This window comes from Lacerta agilis, chromosome 17, assembly GCF_009819535.1.
Source record: "Lacerta agilis isolate rLacAgi1 chromosome 17, rLacAgi1.pri, whole genome shotgun sequence".
Lineage (NCBI taxonomy): Eukaryota > Metazoa > Chordata > Lepidosauria > Squamata > Lacertidae > Lacerta > Lacerta agilis.
Window position 1 is genome coordinate 30,690,419 of NC_046328.1, and position 20,318 is coordinate 30,710,736.

General features: G+C 45.5%; 1 protein-coding gene across 1 annotated transcript in view; it reads left to right on the top strand.

Annotated features, from left to right (window-relative positions):
* The window catches only part of ASH1L (ASH1 like histone lysine methyltransferase), a 72,964-nt gene that overhangs the window by 27,843 nt on the left and 24,803 nt on the right, over positions 1–20,318 (top strand). Inside the window, 4 exon segments of the mRNA XM_033174126.1 lie at positions 7,456–7,557; positions 10,603–11,305; positions 12,210–12,389; positions 18,207–18,301. Coding sequence (XP_033030017.1) covers positions 7,456–7,557; positions 10,603–11,305; positions 12,210–12,389; positions 18,207–18,301 — 1,080 coding nt within the window.

A 20,318-nucleotide genomic window follows, 5' to 3' on the forward strand; every position in this document is an offset into this window, starting at 1 on the left:
TGGTATAAATATTATTTGCCAATGAGTGCTGAATGGCAGTCTCTTCAGTTACAGCATCTGTTGGTGTCTATTTATTTGCTTTGTCTATTTGGTTTGCTTTGTTGGAGGAAATTATTGGAGTTTCTCAGAAAACTAAATTCACAATTCCTGTATATAAATGCCTATTAGACCTTTGTAAAGGCGGTGTTCAGGAGCATAGAGAGTTGTGGAATAAGGAATTAGGATGTGCTGGACAACCTAAACAATGGGAAATTGCTTTAAAATCGATATGGAATGTTTCTCTGGATTTGAAATTGAGACTGATCCAGCAAAAATTGTTTCAGATACATTGGACTCCACTATATTTCTGCATGAAGGCACTGCTTAATAATGATAGATTCTGGAAGTGTAAAGCTGAAAAGGCATATGATTCAGGCATGTCTAGTGATGTATTCTTTTTGCTCTGAAGCTGTGTATAAATTTTGTATTTGCAAAAACTTTTATATTCCCAAATGTTCAAGTACTTTAAAACTATATATTTCTATAGTATTGGGATTAACAGCAGGACAACAAAAGTGGATGTTGCAAACCCTTGTGCTCGTTATGAGTCTTGTAACTCAAGCTGGGATGTATAAAGAGCCACTGTCTATTACACAATACATTTAAACATATATTTTTCTAAACACCAAATTTGTTTTTTGACATCTGGAGGGCTTACATGTTTTAAGTTTAGTGGGAAGTACTGATGACTATTGGATTCTCAATGTGAGCTGTGTATTGCATTTTTCTTCCCATCCCCCTTTTAACACCTATCTTTGTGTTTTTGTCTTCTTTATTAAATTGGATACTTAAACATATTTTAATTTTAAAAAATGTCCTGGGATGTTGCAGTGTTCCTCATCAGCCATTTCTGATGTCAGAGTTTTGTCCATTCTTTTGCATAGAAACTGGTTCTCTATGCAAAAGAATGGACAAAACAGAAGGGCATTGCTGGCAGATGATGGCACATTGGAAGATGAGAAGGTGACTGAACCCCCAGTCTTGTGGGTGGCATTATTAGGCCTTGTAATCATGTTGCCTTAGCAGACATAGGGACAAAGTTGTCATATGAGTCTCCTACATGGGCTGGTCTCTTTGCCTCTATCTCTGTTACATGGTCTGTTGTTGATGGTGAGCAGCTGTTTTAAGTTGGAGAGTTGTCTATAAACTACTACTATGCTATTTATATGCTGCCCATCTTACTGGGTTGCCCCAGCTACTCTGGGAGCTTCCAACAATTATAAAACCACAGTAAAGCATCAAACATTAAAAACATTAGAATACAGGGCAGCCTTCAGATATCTTCTAAAAGTCAGTTGTTTATTTCCTTGACATCTGACGGGAGGGCATTCCGCAGGGCAAGCAGGACTGCTGAGAAGGCCCTCTGCCTGGTTTCCTGTAACTCACTTCTCACAATGAGCGTCTGGGCTGAATGATGGGGCTGAAGACACTCCTTCAGGCATATAGGGCATTATATACAGATCCACCACACAAGGACTGTGAGTGAAGTGTCATGGGCTGTAGAGTATTAATGCTACGCTTGAGTGTTTTCAGCTGGTTACTCTGTGTGTAAATGGGCGCAAATCTGACATCGGAGATGGCAATATTCAGAAGTCAGTGGAGGAACCTTTCAACCTTCCAGGACATTTTTAAAAAATTGTTTTTTATTAAAGATTTTCCTCGTTCACAAAATCACATGCATTGTCTCTTTCTTCAGATTGTGTTTTCTACAGATCAGTTAAATTTGTCATGAGACATTGGTGTTATATGCAGTACAGTCATACCTCTAAATACGAACGCTGCATGTTGCGTTCATCACTGGTTATGAACGTTCCAAACCCGGAAGTACTGGAACGGGTTACTTCCAGGTTCGGCAGTTCGCGCATGCGCAGAAGCGCCGAATTGTGCTTTGCGCATGCGCAGAAGCGCCGAATCGCATTGCAGATGCGGCGCTTCAGGTTGCACGCTGCTCATGTTGCGAGCGGGGCTCCGGAACGGATCCCGTTTGCAACCAGAGGTATGACTGTATAGAGTTGGGCAAAAAGGGTGTGTGTGTTCTTTTACTTAGTGTATGTGTGGGATTTTTGTGTTGGCGTCACTTGGATAGGTTCTCTTTCTATTTGCTTGTTCTGTTTCCTTGGTGGTGAGAGAGGTTGGGGTGGCCTAGGGTGTGGTTGATTGTCTTTGGTTAGCTGCAGTAGGATTTGTTTGGGGGGGGGTTGGGTTAAGTTAGCCATATTGAATTGTATGCTGTTGGTAGGTTCGTGTTGTTGTCTTTTTGGGTTGTGTATGTGTTAAAGGGGAGCCATACCGGAGTCTTCCAGGACATTTTGCAAGTGACCTTAAAGTGGACTTTATGGAGCAAAGGAATTTCAAAGGCAGACCGCAACTTGAAACTGCTGAATTACAATATATAAAGAGGTTTAATGGTTTCACAAGTGGAATGAATCAAGACAATGGATTATTAGCACATTATATATGTTAATTGCCTTACCATTGCCGGAATGTGCAATACAATTCAACAATTGTATTGTGAATCACCACTGTTTCTTATGTAACCACCACCATTTCTACTTTTCTGCATTCTGTTCCTCTCTGACCTCACTGTTTACAATTCTCCCCCTCTCAAAAAAAAGAAAATCCCAACAACCCACCCACACACCATGTGTAACTGTAACTCAGGATGACACTTCATTCACCCGATGACTGTAGACCGGAAAAGCTTATGCTGTAATAAATTTGTCAGTCGTGAAGGTGTCGCGAAACTCTTCATGGTTTCTTCTCTATGTCTGGTAACTTCACTGGTTAAGCAAACTGAGTGACTACAGTTCCCAACATCCCTGACCACTGGTCCTGCTACCTAGGGATGATGGAAGTTGTGGTCCAAAAACAGCTGGAGACCCAAGTTTGGGAAACCCTGTTAAAAACAATTCTGTGGGCTTGGTTACTGGGTTGAAACACCAAAGGCACAAATCAGTTTCTTGGGTGGTTTAAAAAAACAACAACTGTGTTGATAACATTTCTATACAAAACAGAGTCTTGTGGCATCTTAAAGACTACCAGATTTATTGAGGCTTACACTTTCATGGTTCTGCTCCACAAATGTTTATGCTGTAATAAATCTTTGAGTCTTTTAACTGCCACTAGGCTCCGTTTTTGTTCTTGCCGTAATATACTACTAACACCATTACTCCTGTAGAATTTGCCAGGTTTGCTACAGTCACTATGAAGTTTTTGTTTTTTTAACAAGCGGGTAATATTCAATTTTAGTCATCCTTTTAGTAACACCCATGGGCATCAGTGGACTTAAGAGTGCTTAACAGTGCTTTTTTAAAAAAAGTTTGTTCTGCAAGCTAATTTTTACTCTGGATCCAAAATCAGGCTTTTAGACCTTGCTGAAAAGCCTCCACACCAATATCTAGTGGCACTCTTGCTGCCCTTCTTGCACCTACAAATACCCCGAGATTTGGCTTGTTACCCCTCCTCCTTTCCCATAGGTTAGGCACCTGGTTCCCCCCCCCCAAAGCCCCCAGTTTAGCTTCCCTCTTAGAGGCTGAATGCGACATCCTCCCTCAACGGGTTAAGTCTGAAAAACAGGAGGAGAAAACAGGTTGTGTTGGTTAGTGCAGTTCTGGGAATTTCCCGAGGAATTCCATTACCGTGAGTGAGCTGACTTGGATTTGATGAGAAACAGCCTTAATTAGAAGGAAAACAGACATTTTAGGCCAAAGCCTGCCGAGTGCCATCTCTGAATCATTGCGTCTCTGCTAGTGCATTTAATTGGTGAGTCAGATGAAAATGTATCGCTTTCAGTAAGTGCATTTCCCACAATTGAAACCAGCTGTTTTCATTTGAGAGCAGCTTTCAGCTCTGTGCTTGGCTGGTTCACCTTTTCTTGCCACATCTCAGGCACGTCGTGCAGCAAAGGCCCTGGAGGGCTGTGCATTTAAGTAGCGCCGAGATAAACACCCCTGGAACTTTCTTCATTTGGCCTGCGGCACACACACACCGTGGAGACAGTTGTAAGCTTGATCCCCAAGGCTGCACTCGGTTTCCTGACAAACGTGCCTATATAACATATGCCGAGACCCATAATTTCACGTGGTGCTCTTTGCATCATCATCATCACCATCATTCACTTAGCCAGAATTAACGCAAAAAGAGAGAGAAAATCATCTTCAAGTTTGCAAACATGCCCCTACTTAAAGCATCAATATGCAGTCTCCTCTGTAATGAGGTTCTATTTTATTTATTTATTTTGTTTGTTTAGTTATACTTAATAGCCTACTTTTCACGAATGGTCCAAGGGAAGGTTGCTGAAATGTCCCAATTAAAATGATAAAACAGTTACAAATTATATTAAAGCCATAAGATAAAATGACAGAACTGAACTAGAAACAGAATTAACGAAGGAGCAGCACCGAACAGCACAGCAGGAGGGGGTAACTAATTTTACTTTCATAGAATTGTGGAGTTAGAAGGGACCACGAGGGTCATGTAGTCCAACCCCCCCTGCAGTGCAGGAATATTTTGCTGAATATGGGGCTCAAATGTTGGTGTGCCTGCTGCCGATTGGGACCGGTAGAGCAGAAGGCAGTGATCCTGCAGTAAAGGGAGGCAGAGCCAATCAGCTTTGGTTTTGTCTCCATTCCCCTCCCTGCTCAGTTGTACAATGGGCAACACTGAGATTTAGGAGAGGAGGGAGCCGGTTCGGCAGCTGATTGAGAGCAGATTGAAGTTGGTGCGGCAGTGCTTCATTTGCTGTAATTGGCCAGCCTCCTCTGGGAAGAAGAAATTTGACTTTCACAGCCATGAAAGCAAAAAAAAAAAAAGCCTAGCGTTAAAGGTCAAACTACATGTGTGTGTGGGGGGGGGTCAACCATGTTTTTTGTGTTATTATTATTTTTATTACATTTATATCCCACATTTCCTCCAAGGAGGTCAAAGTGACCTACATGGTTTTTCCTTCTCCCCATTTTCACCTCAACAACAACCCTGTGAAGTGAGTTAGTGTTTGAGACAGTGATTGGCCCGAGGTCACCCAGTGAGCTTTGTGGGGCGAATGGGGACTAGAACCGTGGTCTCCCAGGTATCAGTCAAACACTCTTAACACCAGGGGTTAGCAAACTTTTTCAGCAGGGGGCTGGTCCACTGTCCCTCAGACCTTTTGGGGGGGGGGCAGACTATATTTTGGAGAGAAGAAATGAACAAATTCCTATGCCCCACAAATAACCCAGAGATGTGTTTTAAATAAAAGCACACATTCTACATATGTAAAAACATGCTGATTCCTGGACCATACGCAAGCCAGATTTAGAAGGCGATTGGGCCGAATCCGACCCCCAGGCCTTAGTTTCCCTACCCATGCTCTAACTGCTACACCACACTGGCTGGCTGTTGAAAAGCAGGGACTAGACTCTTGATTTTTGCAGGAGAAGCTGAACCCTCCCCAGCTTTCTCTTTCTTCAGGGAGTGTTCTCCCTCAGCCTGGCTAGATGAAGAATGTTTGTGATAACTTTAAATAGGAAGGTGAGAGGGGAAAGTTCAGCTCTCCTTATCCGCACACTCGTTTAGACCCTCCCACTCTCTGCTTTGTACATGGGGGGGGGGTGACTGCCCTCGCAGCTTCTATTTTGCCTGTCTAGACATCAGAGGTGCTGAAGGAGAGTTACTGTGCAGCACAAAGACAAATTATCCTTATTAGGAGGATTCAAAAGTTTATTCGCCCAACCTCCCTCGCCAGCTCCACAGTCACCCTATTTATAACAGGGCTGGGGAACCTGACTCCCCCTAGAAGTTGTTGGACTACAACTCCCATCAGCCTCAGCCAGCACAGCCCAATGATCAGGGATGGTGGGGGTCCAGGACCATTTGGAGGGTCACAGGTTCCCCCATCCTTGTTCTGTATGCACCGCCATGGATTCTTCCCTTTACAATATGCTTGAAATTATTGTAGATTTCAAACAGGAACTCTGTTTTTTATTTATTTGGGTGGAAGAACCTAAACACTTGAAGCGGATGGAAACATATGCAACACTTCCATTCTTTATCAAGCTCTACCGCAGTTTACTTTAAGGATCTGTTCACTCAGTGCATTATATTGTCCTGCTTGGTATATTTGCAAAGGTTTTATAAAGGCCTTTTATTTTAGTAAAACGGTAATTTCAAAGAATACACAGTATTGGAGATACTGTGCCTAGGCATTACTTAGCTTTTTGCTACTTAGAAGGAGGGAGAAGAAACAAAATCTGAAAATAGAAACCATCAGCATGGCAATAGTATTATCTGGGCTTAAGGGGGGAAAGTATGTAGACATCAGGATTATTATGCAGAAATGGAAAGAGGTTCATATTTTTTGAGGAAGAATCTCAGGCTGCTGTTTGTGATAAGCTGGGGAAAGGAGGAACATCATGTGTATGTATATCCATGCTGTTGTGGCACTTAAATACTCTCTGGTGTGTTTCCCTCCGCATTCCCCCAAAGTTCCAGGTGGAAGAGTACAAGAGACACTTAGAGGTGGAGGATAAAAAATGCTGTGCGTGGACTGGGGTGGGGTGTTGAACCAATTTCTCTGGATGTCAGTAGAGCAGTGGGAAAAGGAAAACTGAGAAAGCGAATTTCATTAAACCAGATGTGCCAGGTGTTCCTTTCAGTGGAAGGATGGATGGGACAGAAGGGAGTGATGGGGAGAGAAAGCAGCCGTGGAGAGCTCCTCTTAAGTGGTGGTTGGAGCCTTCTGACATGTTTTTGTAAATGCTGCCTCTCACCTGGTGGTCTTTTAGATCGAAACATTTCCTCTTTCTCAGCTGTTGCACCGGAGTCCAGATTGAACATGTCTGCTCTATATTCCATTTTCTGTGCTTTTTTTTTTGCCTATTGTTGTTGCCGTTATTAGACAAAAACAAATTTAACTGCTGTTCCCCAGAAGGATCCAGTGTGGGTTACAGCAAAACAAAATACAGCATTGAAAACAGTTAGAAATAAATTAAAGTCACTAGGATGGGTCTTGAATATATCTCAAGTGTCAAAGGCCACTTTGTTATTATTGATGTGCTTGGACTTTAGAGAAATAGCACAAGGTGCAAATGGAGGAGAGACAGGTCTTTGCCCCAAGGCACTTACAGTTTAAACGGTGGGGGAGGAAGAAGGATGAAAGCAAGGGCTGAACGCATACCTAGGCTTCATTCCAGCTGAACACAAAACCACAGGGGCTCATCTAGTGCAGCGTTTCTCAAACTTGGGTCTCAAGCTGTTTTTGAACTACAATTACCACCATCCCTGACCACTGGGGATGATGGGAGTTGTAGTCCAAAAACAGCTGGAGACCCAAGTTTGGGAAAAGCTGATCTTGTGGTTCCTTTTGATCCTTTTCTGGCATTGGTAAGCACAGCTTAAAAAACTTCCGTTTCTTTTTGACACGCTTTTCTCCTTTGCCAGGAAATCTTCCAGCACAAGACAAACCCTTGCAGAGGCCATCGGAGGGCACGAGCTGCAGCCCCTCCAGGAAGAGGTCTTCATCCGAGAGCACATCTTCTACAGGCAAATAAACCTTCTTCTGCTTCTCAAATGAGGATAGCGATCTCATGAGCTTCCAGATGCTGTTGGACTTCAGCTCCCATCAGCCTCAGCAGCATGGCCCAGTGGTCAAGCATCATCTGGAAGGCCGCAGATTCCCCATCCTTGACCTACGCCTATGTCCCAGCCAATCTTGGATCTCATATTAAACGCACTTAGAGAAGTGTAAAGTAGGTGTGGGGAACCTGGTGGCCCTCCAGATGCTGCTGGACTCCCATCAGCCCCATCCAACATAGCCACTGGTCATAGATGATGGGAGTTGGCATCCAGCATCATCTGAAGGGCCATAGGTTCCCCATCCCCGCTTTAAAATGCTATGCCTTGCTTGTTATTCTGCTAGATAACCTAGAAGGGCTGGTCATGGATCCTGATGTAGGGACTGGCCTTTGGGCACAATCTGGCTCATGGGAGGCCATCAGCTTTCTGTTAATTAAAAACCCACCACAGAACAGTAAACGTTGGAAACCCAGCAGATGCACAGGAGTCACTGTATTAACTTCAATATGTCAGTACAATTGCCTTGGGTGTTGTCTTCAAATGAGTAAAAAGTGAGGTAGAAATTATAAAATAAATGGGGAGTCAGTAGGCTTGTGACTCCTTTTGGAACTTGATGCTGAAGAATCACAGAATTGTAGAGTTGGAAGGCATCCCAAGGGCCAGCTGGTCCAATCCCCCGTGGTGCAGGAATCCTGCCCACACCCATCCCTTGGTGGGCTCGAACCACCAGCCTTCTGGTTAACAGCAAGATGGCAATAGATACCGCTCCATGATGAAACTTCTATTCAGAGTGCATCGGGGAGTAATACAGAGCTCATCAATTAATCCGACTCCTGCACCAGTTGGGTTGTTGTTACTTGTCTTCCAGTTACCACCTTCACTTTAAGGGGTTTTCAGGTGTGCTGCTTTTTAGCAGTCTTTATCCCAGGTGGGCTAAGTAAAGGTTAATGCTGCATAAGGAGAGAAGAGGAAGTGGGTACGGTCACTTCTGTGGTTGCTGGGCAGCCATGGATGTGCCCTATATTGCTCCCGGGTCAACCACCCAATCAAGTTGCCTAGCCAGTGGCCTTAAAGAATGTACTTTTAGTGTCACTGCATTATGGAGACAACAAAAGGTCCTTCTGCTTGTGTCATTCTTCACAGGAAGAAGCTTGAAAGTAGTCTTATCTATTATTAATAATAAATAATAATAATTTGATTTATTACCCTTCCCTCAGTTGGTAGAGCATGAGACTCTTAAGCTCAGGGTTGTGGGTTCAAGTCCCATGTTGGGCAAAAGTTTCCTGCATTACGGGGGGTTGGACTAGATGACCCTCATGGACCTTTCCAACTCTACAAGTCTATGATTCTTCCCTTCCCTTCACCCCTAATGGCTTGGGGCAAGTCGCAACAATTTAAAATGCAATACTAAAAACAAATTACAAATATATGTATTTATAAACCTGTCTCAATTGCTTATTTTAAAAAATCTCTTAAGCAGTATGCAACAGCAGCACAAAAAGCAATAAGACGGCATAAAAACTCTGTTTAACCATGTAAGTAAAACATCATTATATAAAAAATTGTAAAAACAGCAACAAGTAAAAACAGGCCTAAGAGTGTCCAGTCTTACGGATGAGGGGAAGTCCCTGGTGGGATTCTCCATGAATTTCAGTCCACATCTGTGGTCATCTTTCAGTTTCCTCAAGTGATTAATGTGACTCCTACTTTTTATTCATTTTTATTTATTCCCGATTCTCGTCTTCATCCCCACCCCATCCTTACTCTAATCAAACTGAAATAACCAAAGGGGGTTGGGGAAAGCTTATGCTGTGGCCTAAAGTACCATTGTGCTGCCAGTGTGGCTGGGCTACAGCTGTCGGCTGGTACAGAGAGGCTGGGCCGCAGCTGGAAAGATAGCAGCAGGTGGCATTTTAAGCAGTTGACACCATGCGAGACAGATGAGGAGAGTGAGGTTAGATTGAGACAGTGTTAGAATTGGATTGCGGTCGGGGAGGAAGCGATGTAGATTGGGAGGGGTCAGAATGCGATAATGAAAACTGCTGATGTTGCCCATCCTTACTGTGAAATCCTCCCTAGGCACCATAGCCTTACGAAAAACTTCCTTTGTTAATCAAATGCTCTCTGGTCTTCCCTGCCTAGCGCTGCAGCTGTTATCAGGCTCATGCGGTTGGGGTTGCCTGGATCCTCTTGGATCGTTTCCAAAAAAACAGGAGCTCCAGTTCAAGGGCAGACTATCAAGACTCAGCATCTCCCCCCTCCCCCCCCAAAAAAGCTACGTTGTGTAGCTGGATTAGCATCGGTTAGTGCAGCTGCTTAGGCCCCTCTATTTCCTCAACAGATGGTGAGCTTGCGAGGAATCCCAGATAATTTCACCCTCCTCAAAGGAGCACAGTGAGAGGATGGCCATACACAACCCTAAAAAATCAGAAAGCTTTTAACCAGCTTAGGCTGGCTTACCAGCTGCACCCTTTCTTGAAGAAGATACCGGTAGACCTCACTGCTATCATTCAAGCATTTATAATTCCTGATTAGACTACTGGAAGAGTTGGGAAACTTGAACTGGTCCAACACTGATACTGCTGGAATTTGGAGTCCAGCTGGTTGGCTGGAGCACAATGTTGTTCCATCGTCATTGGCTAGTTAAGTTACTTGCTTCTGGGCCCAGTTCATACTGGTTGTTATTTCTAAAGCCCTAGATCGTTTTGCTACCTGCATTTAAGCAGTCAGGGTGTTGTCAGTCATGGCTCCATTGTTGTGAAAAGTCCTCCCCAGAGAAGCCCATCTTGCCCTATCACTTATTGTCATGTGGTTAAAGCCCTGTCATTTTCAGAAGGCTTTTAATTATTGCTGCTGCTGCTGCTGCTGCTGCTAAAGTTGGAGGGTGTGTTTGTACTATGTTATCTTATTTCATCTGCCTCAAACCTATGTGGCATATATGTATTTAAAATAAGTGGATAAATGAAAATCCGAACCTACTTATGCTTCCTGATGTTTCTTCTCCTTCTCCAGTGGCCTCACTTCCTTCACGAAGTACAAGGCTGGGGACTGCAGTGGAAGATCCTGTGGATAATCTACTGCAGCGCATGGCTCAACATGAAAGCCAGGTTGCCCTGGACAAGACCCTTGAGGCCGTCATGACACACACGCCTGTTCTGCCCTCAGGTAGCCCCAGCCGAAGCCCCAGCAGGGAGAAGAACAGCGGGCTCTTGATTCCTGGCAACGCGGGTGGCAACAGCATCTCACTCCTTTCAGACCGGTTGTTGAGCGGCTACTCCCCCCATCACCTCAAGAGGAGCATGGTGGAAGCCATGCAGTGCCAGGCGAGGAAAATGTGCAATTACGACAAGCTTTTGGCCACTAAGAAAAACCTGGACCACGTCAACAAAATCCTCAAAGCCAAGAAGCTGCAGAGGCAGGCGCGGACTGGCAATAACTTTGTGAAGCGCAGGCCCGGCCGGCCCAGGAAGTACCCCTTGCCCTCAGTGGTTTCAGTCCACACCCTCCAGGTGAGCCGCTTTGTCAGCCAAGAACTGGACGGCGGGGGCCCAGGTTGCCTGCTCCACTGCAGTCCTGACACGGTTACTGATGCCATAGAATCGGTGGTTCAGGGGGTTAACGTGAAAGGCTGGAAGAGGAAGAGGTGGCTGGAGGAGGAGCAGGCCAGGAAAAGGCAGAAGCCTCTATCAGATGACGAGCAGGAGAGCAATAAAAGGTAATCCCTCTGCATGTGAACACTACTAGTTAGGCTTCAGCTGCACCAGGTGTGGGGAACCTTTGGCCCTCCCAGAGTTTGCAGAACTACAACTCTCATCAGCCCTAGCAAGTATTGCCTGATGGCCAGGGGTGATAGGAGTTGCAGTTCAGCAACAACTGATGAGGCCAAAGGCTTCCCTTATCTGAGCTGCATGGAGGATCTGAGCTGCACAGAATTGTTGTAGGTGTGCATAAAAGTTTCTAGTCCTCGTGATCCATGTGGTATAAAATAAAAGCAAAGACAGCATCATGACCTCCGAAGAAGGGAATTATGCAGCAGCTGACCATTGAACACACAAAGCTACATCAGACCGTTGGTTCTTGGGCCCAGTCTAGTCTGCCTACTCTGGCTGGCAGCAGCTGTCCCAAGATGTCAGGTAAAGGTCTTTCCCACAACTGCTGTCAGATATTGAACCTGGTATCATTTGCAAGTAAGGCCTTGGCTATGACTGCCTTACCTAACCAGGTGTGCTCCAGATGTTTCTGGACTATAATTCCCTTGCTGGCTGGGACTGATGAGAGTTGTAGTCCAAAACATCTGGAAGGTACCAGGTTGGGGAATCCTGAGCTGTTGGAGCTACTCTGGGCACAGTTTTGTGCAGAAGCGGCATACAGATGATGATGACTGGCCCATCTAGCACACTATCACCTGTTCTGACTGGCAGCCACCTCTCCAAGGTCTCTGGTAGGCAACCAAGGTTATTTGAACCGGAGATGCCAAAGACTGAACCTGAGACCCTCTGCATGCAGAATGCATACTCTGCTCCTGAACGATGCATACTTCCCGCATTAATTTTTCTCCTGCCATACTTGTTTCTGGTCTGCTCACCTTTACTGGTTTCTTCCCCCCCCCCCATTTCCAGCTTTTCTGAGACAACAACAGAGTCCCCTCCTCCTGATGAGGCGATAGTGAAGCCGCGTGAGCTGGAGAATGTTGAGCAGCCTCTGACTTCCCTTGTGCAGCGTGAGAAGAAAGCTCCGCGCCCCCCAAAGAAGAAATATCAGAAGGCAGGGCTCTACTCTGATGTGTACAAAACCACCGAGTAAGTCGGACCTACTGAAATGTCATAGCCTGCTAGGTCAGTCCATTACCTCCCCCTGAATTAGGACACTTGGAACCATAAAAATTGAAAATGCAGGCCTGCAGTGACACCGCAGACCTTCCCAGGTAACCCTGGTCTGAGAGAGACCTCTAGAAGTCTTGGCCATGTTGCTCAGTTGCCATCCTTGAAGGAGCTTGAAGTTATAAAGCACATTTTTTAAATTACGTCTGCATTTTAAAACTTTCTTTTCTTTTCTTTTTTAGCAATAACAATCTCCCCAGTTACCCTTCTCTGCCCTTTCAGGTCAAGGGTTAGATAGAAAGAAAGGGAAGATAGTAGTGGAGATAAAAGCAAATTGGTGCAGGGAGTGGGGAGCATTTAACTCCGGGGTTGAAAACTTTTGTGAGCGCATTTGGAATGTTGAGAGTGCCTTGGATCCATATTTTTCTACCATGTTATTGATGGAAAACACTGGCACTTTTTGGGCCATTTCCCCCAGGGTCCCTTACTCTGAGCAAAGACCCCTGTGGCCCTTTCTCAAAGTGTCGCAGGAAGAGGAAAGCCATGCAGAGGCATTGCCAAGGCCAGGCTTCTGTGGATATGTGGTAGTGGTGGGGGAGGCATGTTTGAGTGCCAATTTGCTGTGACGTCCACTTGAGACAGTTGTCTCAATTTGCCTTATTGTTGGGCAGGACCTGCCTTCACTGACCTAGAAGACTCAATGCATTCAGAAACTCAAGATATATAAACTAGGTGGCAAATGGCTCCTTAAACCAAGGTTACAGTCGCCAAAACAGAATGTCTAGTTGCAATTTTGGGTCAAGACGCTGCTAGTCATATTTTTCAAATGATGGACTGGCTGGGATTGATTCTCAGCTAATCATCTGGCTAGTTCAGTTGACAGCCTTGAGCTAGGTTTAGAGCTTTGAGAACTTAAAGAAGAAAAGACACTTGATCCATGGACAGTCCACATGTATATTGGCCTATTAAATGACCTGTTCAGTGACTGTTCCTGCTCAGTCTGCACAGAAAAAACATTTGTTGTTTGTTTAGTTGTTTAGTCGTGTCCGACTCTTTGTGACCCCATGGACCAGAGCACGCCAGGCATTTAGGTTCCAGAAATTCATTTTGATTGTGTAGATAATATATAACCGATAGAATTCTACAGGGTGGGGTGAAATTCTACAGGGTAGTATGTGAAAACAGTCCAGATCCAATGATCCCCAGGCATGCACCTCCAGATGGTGGAGATCTCAAGTGTCATCCTGGTGCTTAGGCATCTTCACTTGATCACAAGTGGTTGAAAGCCAGGTGCAAAATGTGCCCGGTGGCTGGCTAATTTCAAACACTGCCCACGAGTATCCCACTTTAGCAAACATAATGCTGCACTCTGATCCATTGAGAAAATTGGAGTGGGGTGTGGTTGTAGCACGTGGAAGAAGAATTTCACAAGACCACAGGGACAGTCCTGATCTTCTGACCGTGTAGCTTCACGTGCTCATCCTGGCCAGATGGCAGACTGATGTTGGGCTGGTTAGTCCAGAGAGACACTAAAGGGGAAGCCCCTCTTTATTGTTCTCTTGAGGCAGGTTTTGGGAATCAGCTGCTTCTAAGCAGCGAATAAAGGGGCACTCGGAAAGTGGATTACTTTCCTCTCAGTCCTATTTAACCGATTTCCCAAACAGCGCATAGCAGTGGAGCCCTGTTGAGTGACTGATTTGCCCAAGGTCCCATTTTCAGGAGGAAATGGGCTGAGGCCCAGTGGCAAATCCTGTTGCCGCTGGGTGTGTGCTTGTAACATACCTTGAGAACATAGGGAAACCATTAGAATATGATTCACATCAGGTTGGCACATTTGGACCCCACCATCCCCGCAACACGAGTTGCTGTAGTTTTCATACACCAATTGGCACAAACCTTGGTTTTTTGAGCCTGCGTTAGCCCAAGGGAGACAGCCAGTGCAGGCATGCCATCGCTCTGGGATGCAATCTGATGCAACTTTTCGTCTCCTCTTTGGAGCCCACACGCAAAATTCCTGAGTGGTAGCCAAGTTAAAGAATACTTTGCTCACAAGATGTGTGACTCATCAGCATTTCCTTTCCTTTCCTTTTTTGTTTAAAGGACAGATTGGAAGCATCTCCTCTTAAGACCAGGGAGCAGCTTACTCTCCTGAGAACCCTTTTGGCAGCTCTGTTCGCTCTCATAAATTGCTTTTCCCCAAGTGAGGAAGAATTTTGCCACTTGGCCTCTGACTGTTCTTTGGCGATGGCAGAGTTTTCAGGGAGAAAGGTGTTCCATGGGAAGTGAACTGAGTCTGGGATGAATTGTTTCTGCAAAAGTAAAAACACAGGGAGCTTTTAGCAGTGCATTAACCCAAAAACATATTCTCCTTTTGTGAAAGATATGCAAATTGGAAATTCCTCAGGGTTGCATTAAAAGGAAAAACAAACCAAAAATCACACACTTTGAAATCACATCTCTTTAAAAAAGACCCTAACATTGAAATGACACATTATAGACACAGACATTCATAGAAATAAAGATACCAAATGTTTGATACATAGTCAGCCTTCTGTTTCCAAAGGCAACTATATCAGCATTTCACAAACACTTGAGCAGAATTCTGATATTTGAAATGCAAATCACTGTATTTTTAAGTTATTGATGAGGATAAGTCTCATCAACATGATATTTACGGCTTCTGATGAAAAGTGAGTGCCGGGGAAGCTCTTTCCTTCGATAAAATGAGCAAACCTAAGGCAGGCCCTTTCCATGTGTTCACTTAACACTGATATGTTGGAGGTATCTCCCAGCGTTTATTGGTAGGGTTGGGAGAGACACCTGCCTGACATTCTGGACAACCTCTATTGATCAGTATAAGAGACAGTGCTGAGCTATTTGGACCAGTGGGTCTGTATCCAGATAAAGCAGCTTCCCATGAGATAGAGCTCAGCCACAAATAGCATCACAAACCCAGACCACAAATGCTGTTCAGTGGGGATAATTGGTGGGATGGAAACAGACCTCTTTGCTTGAAAGTAAGACTGCTGTGTAGATAAAGAAATACGGCTTCATTGATTTTATTTGGTTATCAGATTTATTACCTGCCATTCACATTAAGATCACAGGGCGGGTTGCAACGGCACAAATAATGCAATTTGAAACCTAATAAAAACCTGATAAATTAACAATTTGTAGGTAAAGAAAAGAAATACTTTTCAGCTGTCAAAGGCCAGGATAAAGAGAGATGTCTTCAGCATGCAATAAAGCAGAATAATGATGACACTAGATGTAGCTCTACAAGGAGGGAATTCTGTGGTTTTGGGGCTGCCACAGAGAATGCTCACTTGCGGGCTCCCTGCCTTTGAGTCTGGGAAGGTGGCAGTGAAACTGTGAGGGCCCCCTTCTGCTGATGTTAATGGCTGGGAAGGTCTGCAGGACAGGAGGTGGTCTCTCACATATTTGAGACCTTAAATCAGTCATGTCTGTGAACACCTTGAATTGGGCTTTGAAACAAACAGGCAACTAGCAACTGCTGCTTTAAAACAGAAGTTCTAGGTGGCACCCCAGCCTGTAACTTGGCTGCTGCATTCTGGACTAGGGGACAGCCCCACGTAGAGCACATTACAATAATCCAGTCTTGAGCTTACCATAGCCTGGAGTACAGTGGCCAAGTCATCCTGTCCAAAGCAGGCTACTGCTGGCAAGCTAGCTGGACTCACTTGCAGCCACCAAGACCACCCAGCCCTTGAATGTCAAAGTTGGGTTCCAGAAGTACCCCAGTTCTCTGAACCCACTCCTTCCAAGGGAGTGCAACCCTGTCCAGAGTGGGGCAGCGAGTTTTAATCTACCAATCAGCAAATTTGTGGAGAGCTAATAATTAAATGATTTTTCTGAAGGGGGGGGGAGGAAATGTGCATATGTGCCACAGCAGCCGCTGGTCTCAGGAGAGGTCTATCTTCCTCCTAAGAGAGGATGATATCTTGCCACTGGAGAGTTTTGCAAGTACAGTTGCACCTTGGAAGATGAATAGAATCCATTCTGGAAGTCCATTCGACTTCCAAAACATTTGGAAACCAAAGTGCGGCTTCTGATTGGCTGCAGGAAGGTCCTGCAGCCAATTGGAAGCCCTATCAGGACATTCGGATTCCAAAGAACGCTTGCAAACCAGAACACTTACTTCCGGTTTTGTGGCGTTCGGGAGCCAAAACGTCCAAGTACCAAGGCATTCGGGATCCAAGGTACAACTGTACTTCTGTTTAAAAGTGTTTGCGTTTTTGTGCTCTCTGAAAAGCATTTAATAAGTGTCGTCTATTAAACCTTGAGGCCCTCCTTAAAAACTGGGTTTTTTTTCAGACTGTTGGAATGGAACTTCATAAACGGTTTTGCTTGCTTTGCGAGAGGGCGCAAAAAGCTGCCGTGGGTGGGTGTAACCTCCATCCCAGTCGGACAGAGGTTGTGATGGTGCAAAATAGGGCCCTGACCCCTTCCAAGATGTCCAGAGCAATGTACCCCCCTTGGCCCTACCAGTGTTTGCTGCCTGTTTAGGGTTGTGCTGGAGAAGTTTTGGGTCTGCACACCTAATTATTACAATGGCACAGTACCCTCTTGTGGCAGTACAGTTTACTGCTGCTCTGGTGGTGTAGAGGCTTGTTGAAAGTAGGTCAGCAGAGGGCAGTTCTGCCAGCCAGTATGTGCTGCACACACTGAAAATAAATTAAGAGCTTTAGGACCACTCCTAATTTGGGGGTTTTAGTTACATGCGGCTGGCTAAATCTGCAGGCGTTTTATCGTGAACGTGCCAGGTTGAAGTTAGTGGACGTAGTGCCCTGTGGCTGTACAGTATTACCATTCAGAGAGTGTTATCAAGAAATGTGAGAGGAGCTATCTACTCTTGGGGGGAAATCTTTAATAGATTATGAACCTGACAATGGGATGTCGAGGTTAGGCTTGGTTTATTTTAATGTCAGTTTGCTCCTCTTTCCTCTACGAAAATGACCTTTGCACATTTCTCTGTAATCATTAGCACTGGAAGCTTGTGATACTTTGAGGGTTGTTTTTTTTTTTAAAAAAAAGAAATGCTCATCAGCTGCAGAGAGGTATCGCTGCTCTAAGTTCCAGTCCAGCTACTAAGCTCCCTTTAGCCATGTCATCTTATTTATAGCGATGGTCGTGTTTTGAGCTATCGCTTTGGGCTGTAGCAGAACGGCATTGTTCCACAAGCATTTAAACCCCTTCACCAAAATTGAGCTTGGCTGTCTTTGGAGCGAGTCTTGAGATTGCTCGGCTGTAGTTATTACCTCACCCTCTTACCCCTGCCTGAGAGAATAGCTTACCTATAGCCAGTTGTGGCTGTTGCCCATTGGGACTGGTGGAGAAGAAGGCAAGTGCTCAGCAGGCAGTGGAACCAGAGCCAATGACAGGCAGAACCTGCTAGCTGTAGCCTTGTCCCCATCCTCCTCCCTGCTTAGTTCTTTGGTGCACCACTGAGGCTAGGGAGGAGGAAGCTGACAGGCATTGCCACCCACTGATTGTAAGGAAGAAGGCAAGGCCGGGTGGGGTGGGGATAGCTGAGGTCAGACCAAAGTTGGTGTGACAGTGCCCCCATTCACCTTAATGGACCAGCCTCCGCTGCCTAAAGCCGCAAATGGAATTCAAAACAGAGGGAAGATTCCAAGCGGAGATTTGCGGCTCACAGGTCATGCTCTCCGCTGTTGTGCTACGTTGCCTCTGGAATGTGGTGAAGGGTGCAGACCCCGGTGACACGGCACGGTCTTCTACGATCACTCACTTGGTTCTTCTCTCTTCCATCCCCAGCCCCAAAAGCCGACTGATCCAGTTAAAGAAGGAAAAATTGGAGTACACTCCTGGGGAGCACGAGTACGGATTGTTCCCAGCACCTATCCACGTGGGTGAGTGGGTTCTCTGTGCATGCTTTGAATGGGCCCTGCATGAGTCCTCTCAGCCAGAGGAAGTGAATGGCCCCCAGGTTATCATTTGGGTACTTGCGGGGCAGGGGGTGGGCGCCTGAATCGACCCCCAAAGGAGGAAATTCCTAGTATGAGTTCAAGATCCTTGTTTCTGGGCCAACTGAGAGCCACTCATTTGGGGAGGGAGGTCATGAAACCCTCCTCTAAAAGGCTGTAGGTCACGTGCAGTCGAGAGGGATTTTAGAGACTGCATTGTAAAATAGCTCATTTACTTTCCGGGCTTGTCACTTTAAAGTCCTAGGAGTGCACTGCTTTGCTTTCTTGGGAACAATGCAAGCCCATACTAGTCCAATATTTGTGTGCTTCGATTTGTGCTGGAAATAGGATTGACAGTTGTACCATGCGCTGTGAAGTTCAGCTTTCCCACCCCACTCCTTGTCTGCCGCAAGACGGTGGCTGAAGTTACCTTGCACATTTCAAAGCTTGCTTTGCAGGCATGACAGCTGGAACTTGGGGACATTTTGCACTGTAGTGGTGATCTTTTTTTGTTTTCTAATGCATGTCTTATCAATAAAAAAATCATTGTGGTGCGAACAAATTTTTATTCTTAAAGTGTGGCCCAGAGAAAAAAGTTTGAGAACCACTTCTATAGCAGGGTAGCCGTGCTAGTCTGTAAAAGTGAAAAGGCAGAAAGTTCAAGCATCTCGCTTGTTTGTGGAGACATTCGGGGAGAAAGGTTTATTTAGTCCCTTTAACTTGAGCCTTGTTAGTAATCCAGTTTGAGTGTATTCCAACCCCAGGGACCGTTCTTTCCTTATTTAAGGGTTGAGCCTTGTTTGTGCCTTGGGCTTGCGTCCCCCCCCCCCCAATCCCTCGCCAGGTCACGGCCCTCCAGTTTATTTGCGCCAGGAGACACAAACAAACATGTCCTATTAAGATAAGGCAGCTTTAATGACTCTGCCTGGCGTAAAGGCAGAGCAGTCTCGCCTCCCCAATCATGTTAGGAGGATTATTTCTCTGCCGGCTAACTCCTTGTCTGGGTGCCTCCTTTTATTGAGGTGGGGGGGGGGGGAGAGAGAGAGGGAGAGAGAGAGAGAGCGCACTCCCTACTCTCTGGGCTGGTTGCCAGGCCCTTGAAAGAGCCTTTTGTTTTAGCCAGTGAGGTCATAGAAGTGAAAACAGATTCCCAGTGGACTTTGCTGCTTCCTGGAACTCGCCAAGCACAACTTGAGGCTTTGAAAAATAAGAACAAATTTTAAGAGCAAGTTGTAAAGACAACATGACAGCTGCTCTTCTCTCCCCACCAGCCCACCCCACCCTGCACACAAAAATTGCGTTTTTCAGAAGCAAGAAGAGGTGCCTGCAGCATCAGAGGAAAGCCAAGGCCAGAGGCACTCTGCTGACCCCTCTGGGCTTTGCTTGCCTCCCTTTGCTCCCCTTTGCTGTTGCATCCTAACAGGGTGAAAGGTGTCTCTCTCTTCTTTTTAAGCTTAGCAGTTTGTTTTTGTTTGAGTTCATTTGCCTTGCTTATCTTGGCATGGCTCAAACACAGTGAAACTCCTTGCCACCTAATGCCTGCTCAGACAAGCTTACATGTGTCTGTTGTCTCAAAAACATTCAAGTTACAGCTTTGGTGAACCACCAGAGAAGGAAGCTGGGTAGCTCAGTTGGTTGGAGCATGGAGCTGATGAATGCCAAGGTTGCAGGTTTGATCCCTGTAAGGAACAGCAGTGCAGGTGGTTGGACCAGATGATCCTCAGGGTCCCTTCCAACTCTACGATTCTAAGTTAGGAGCTGTAATCTCTGTTATCATTGAAGGTGGGTTGTCTGGGACTTTGAGGTCTGAGCTGAGAATGTCCTGGTTGGGGACTAAGGCTGTGTGCGCAGCATACATTTAAAGCACATTCCCCTCCACCTCAAAGAATCCTGGGAATTTAGTTTGTTAAGGGTGCTGTGGATTGTAAACTACAGTTCTCAGGATTATTTTGCTGGGAGGGAG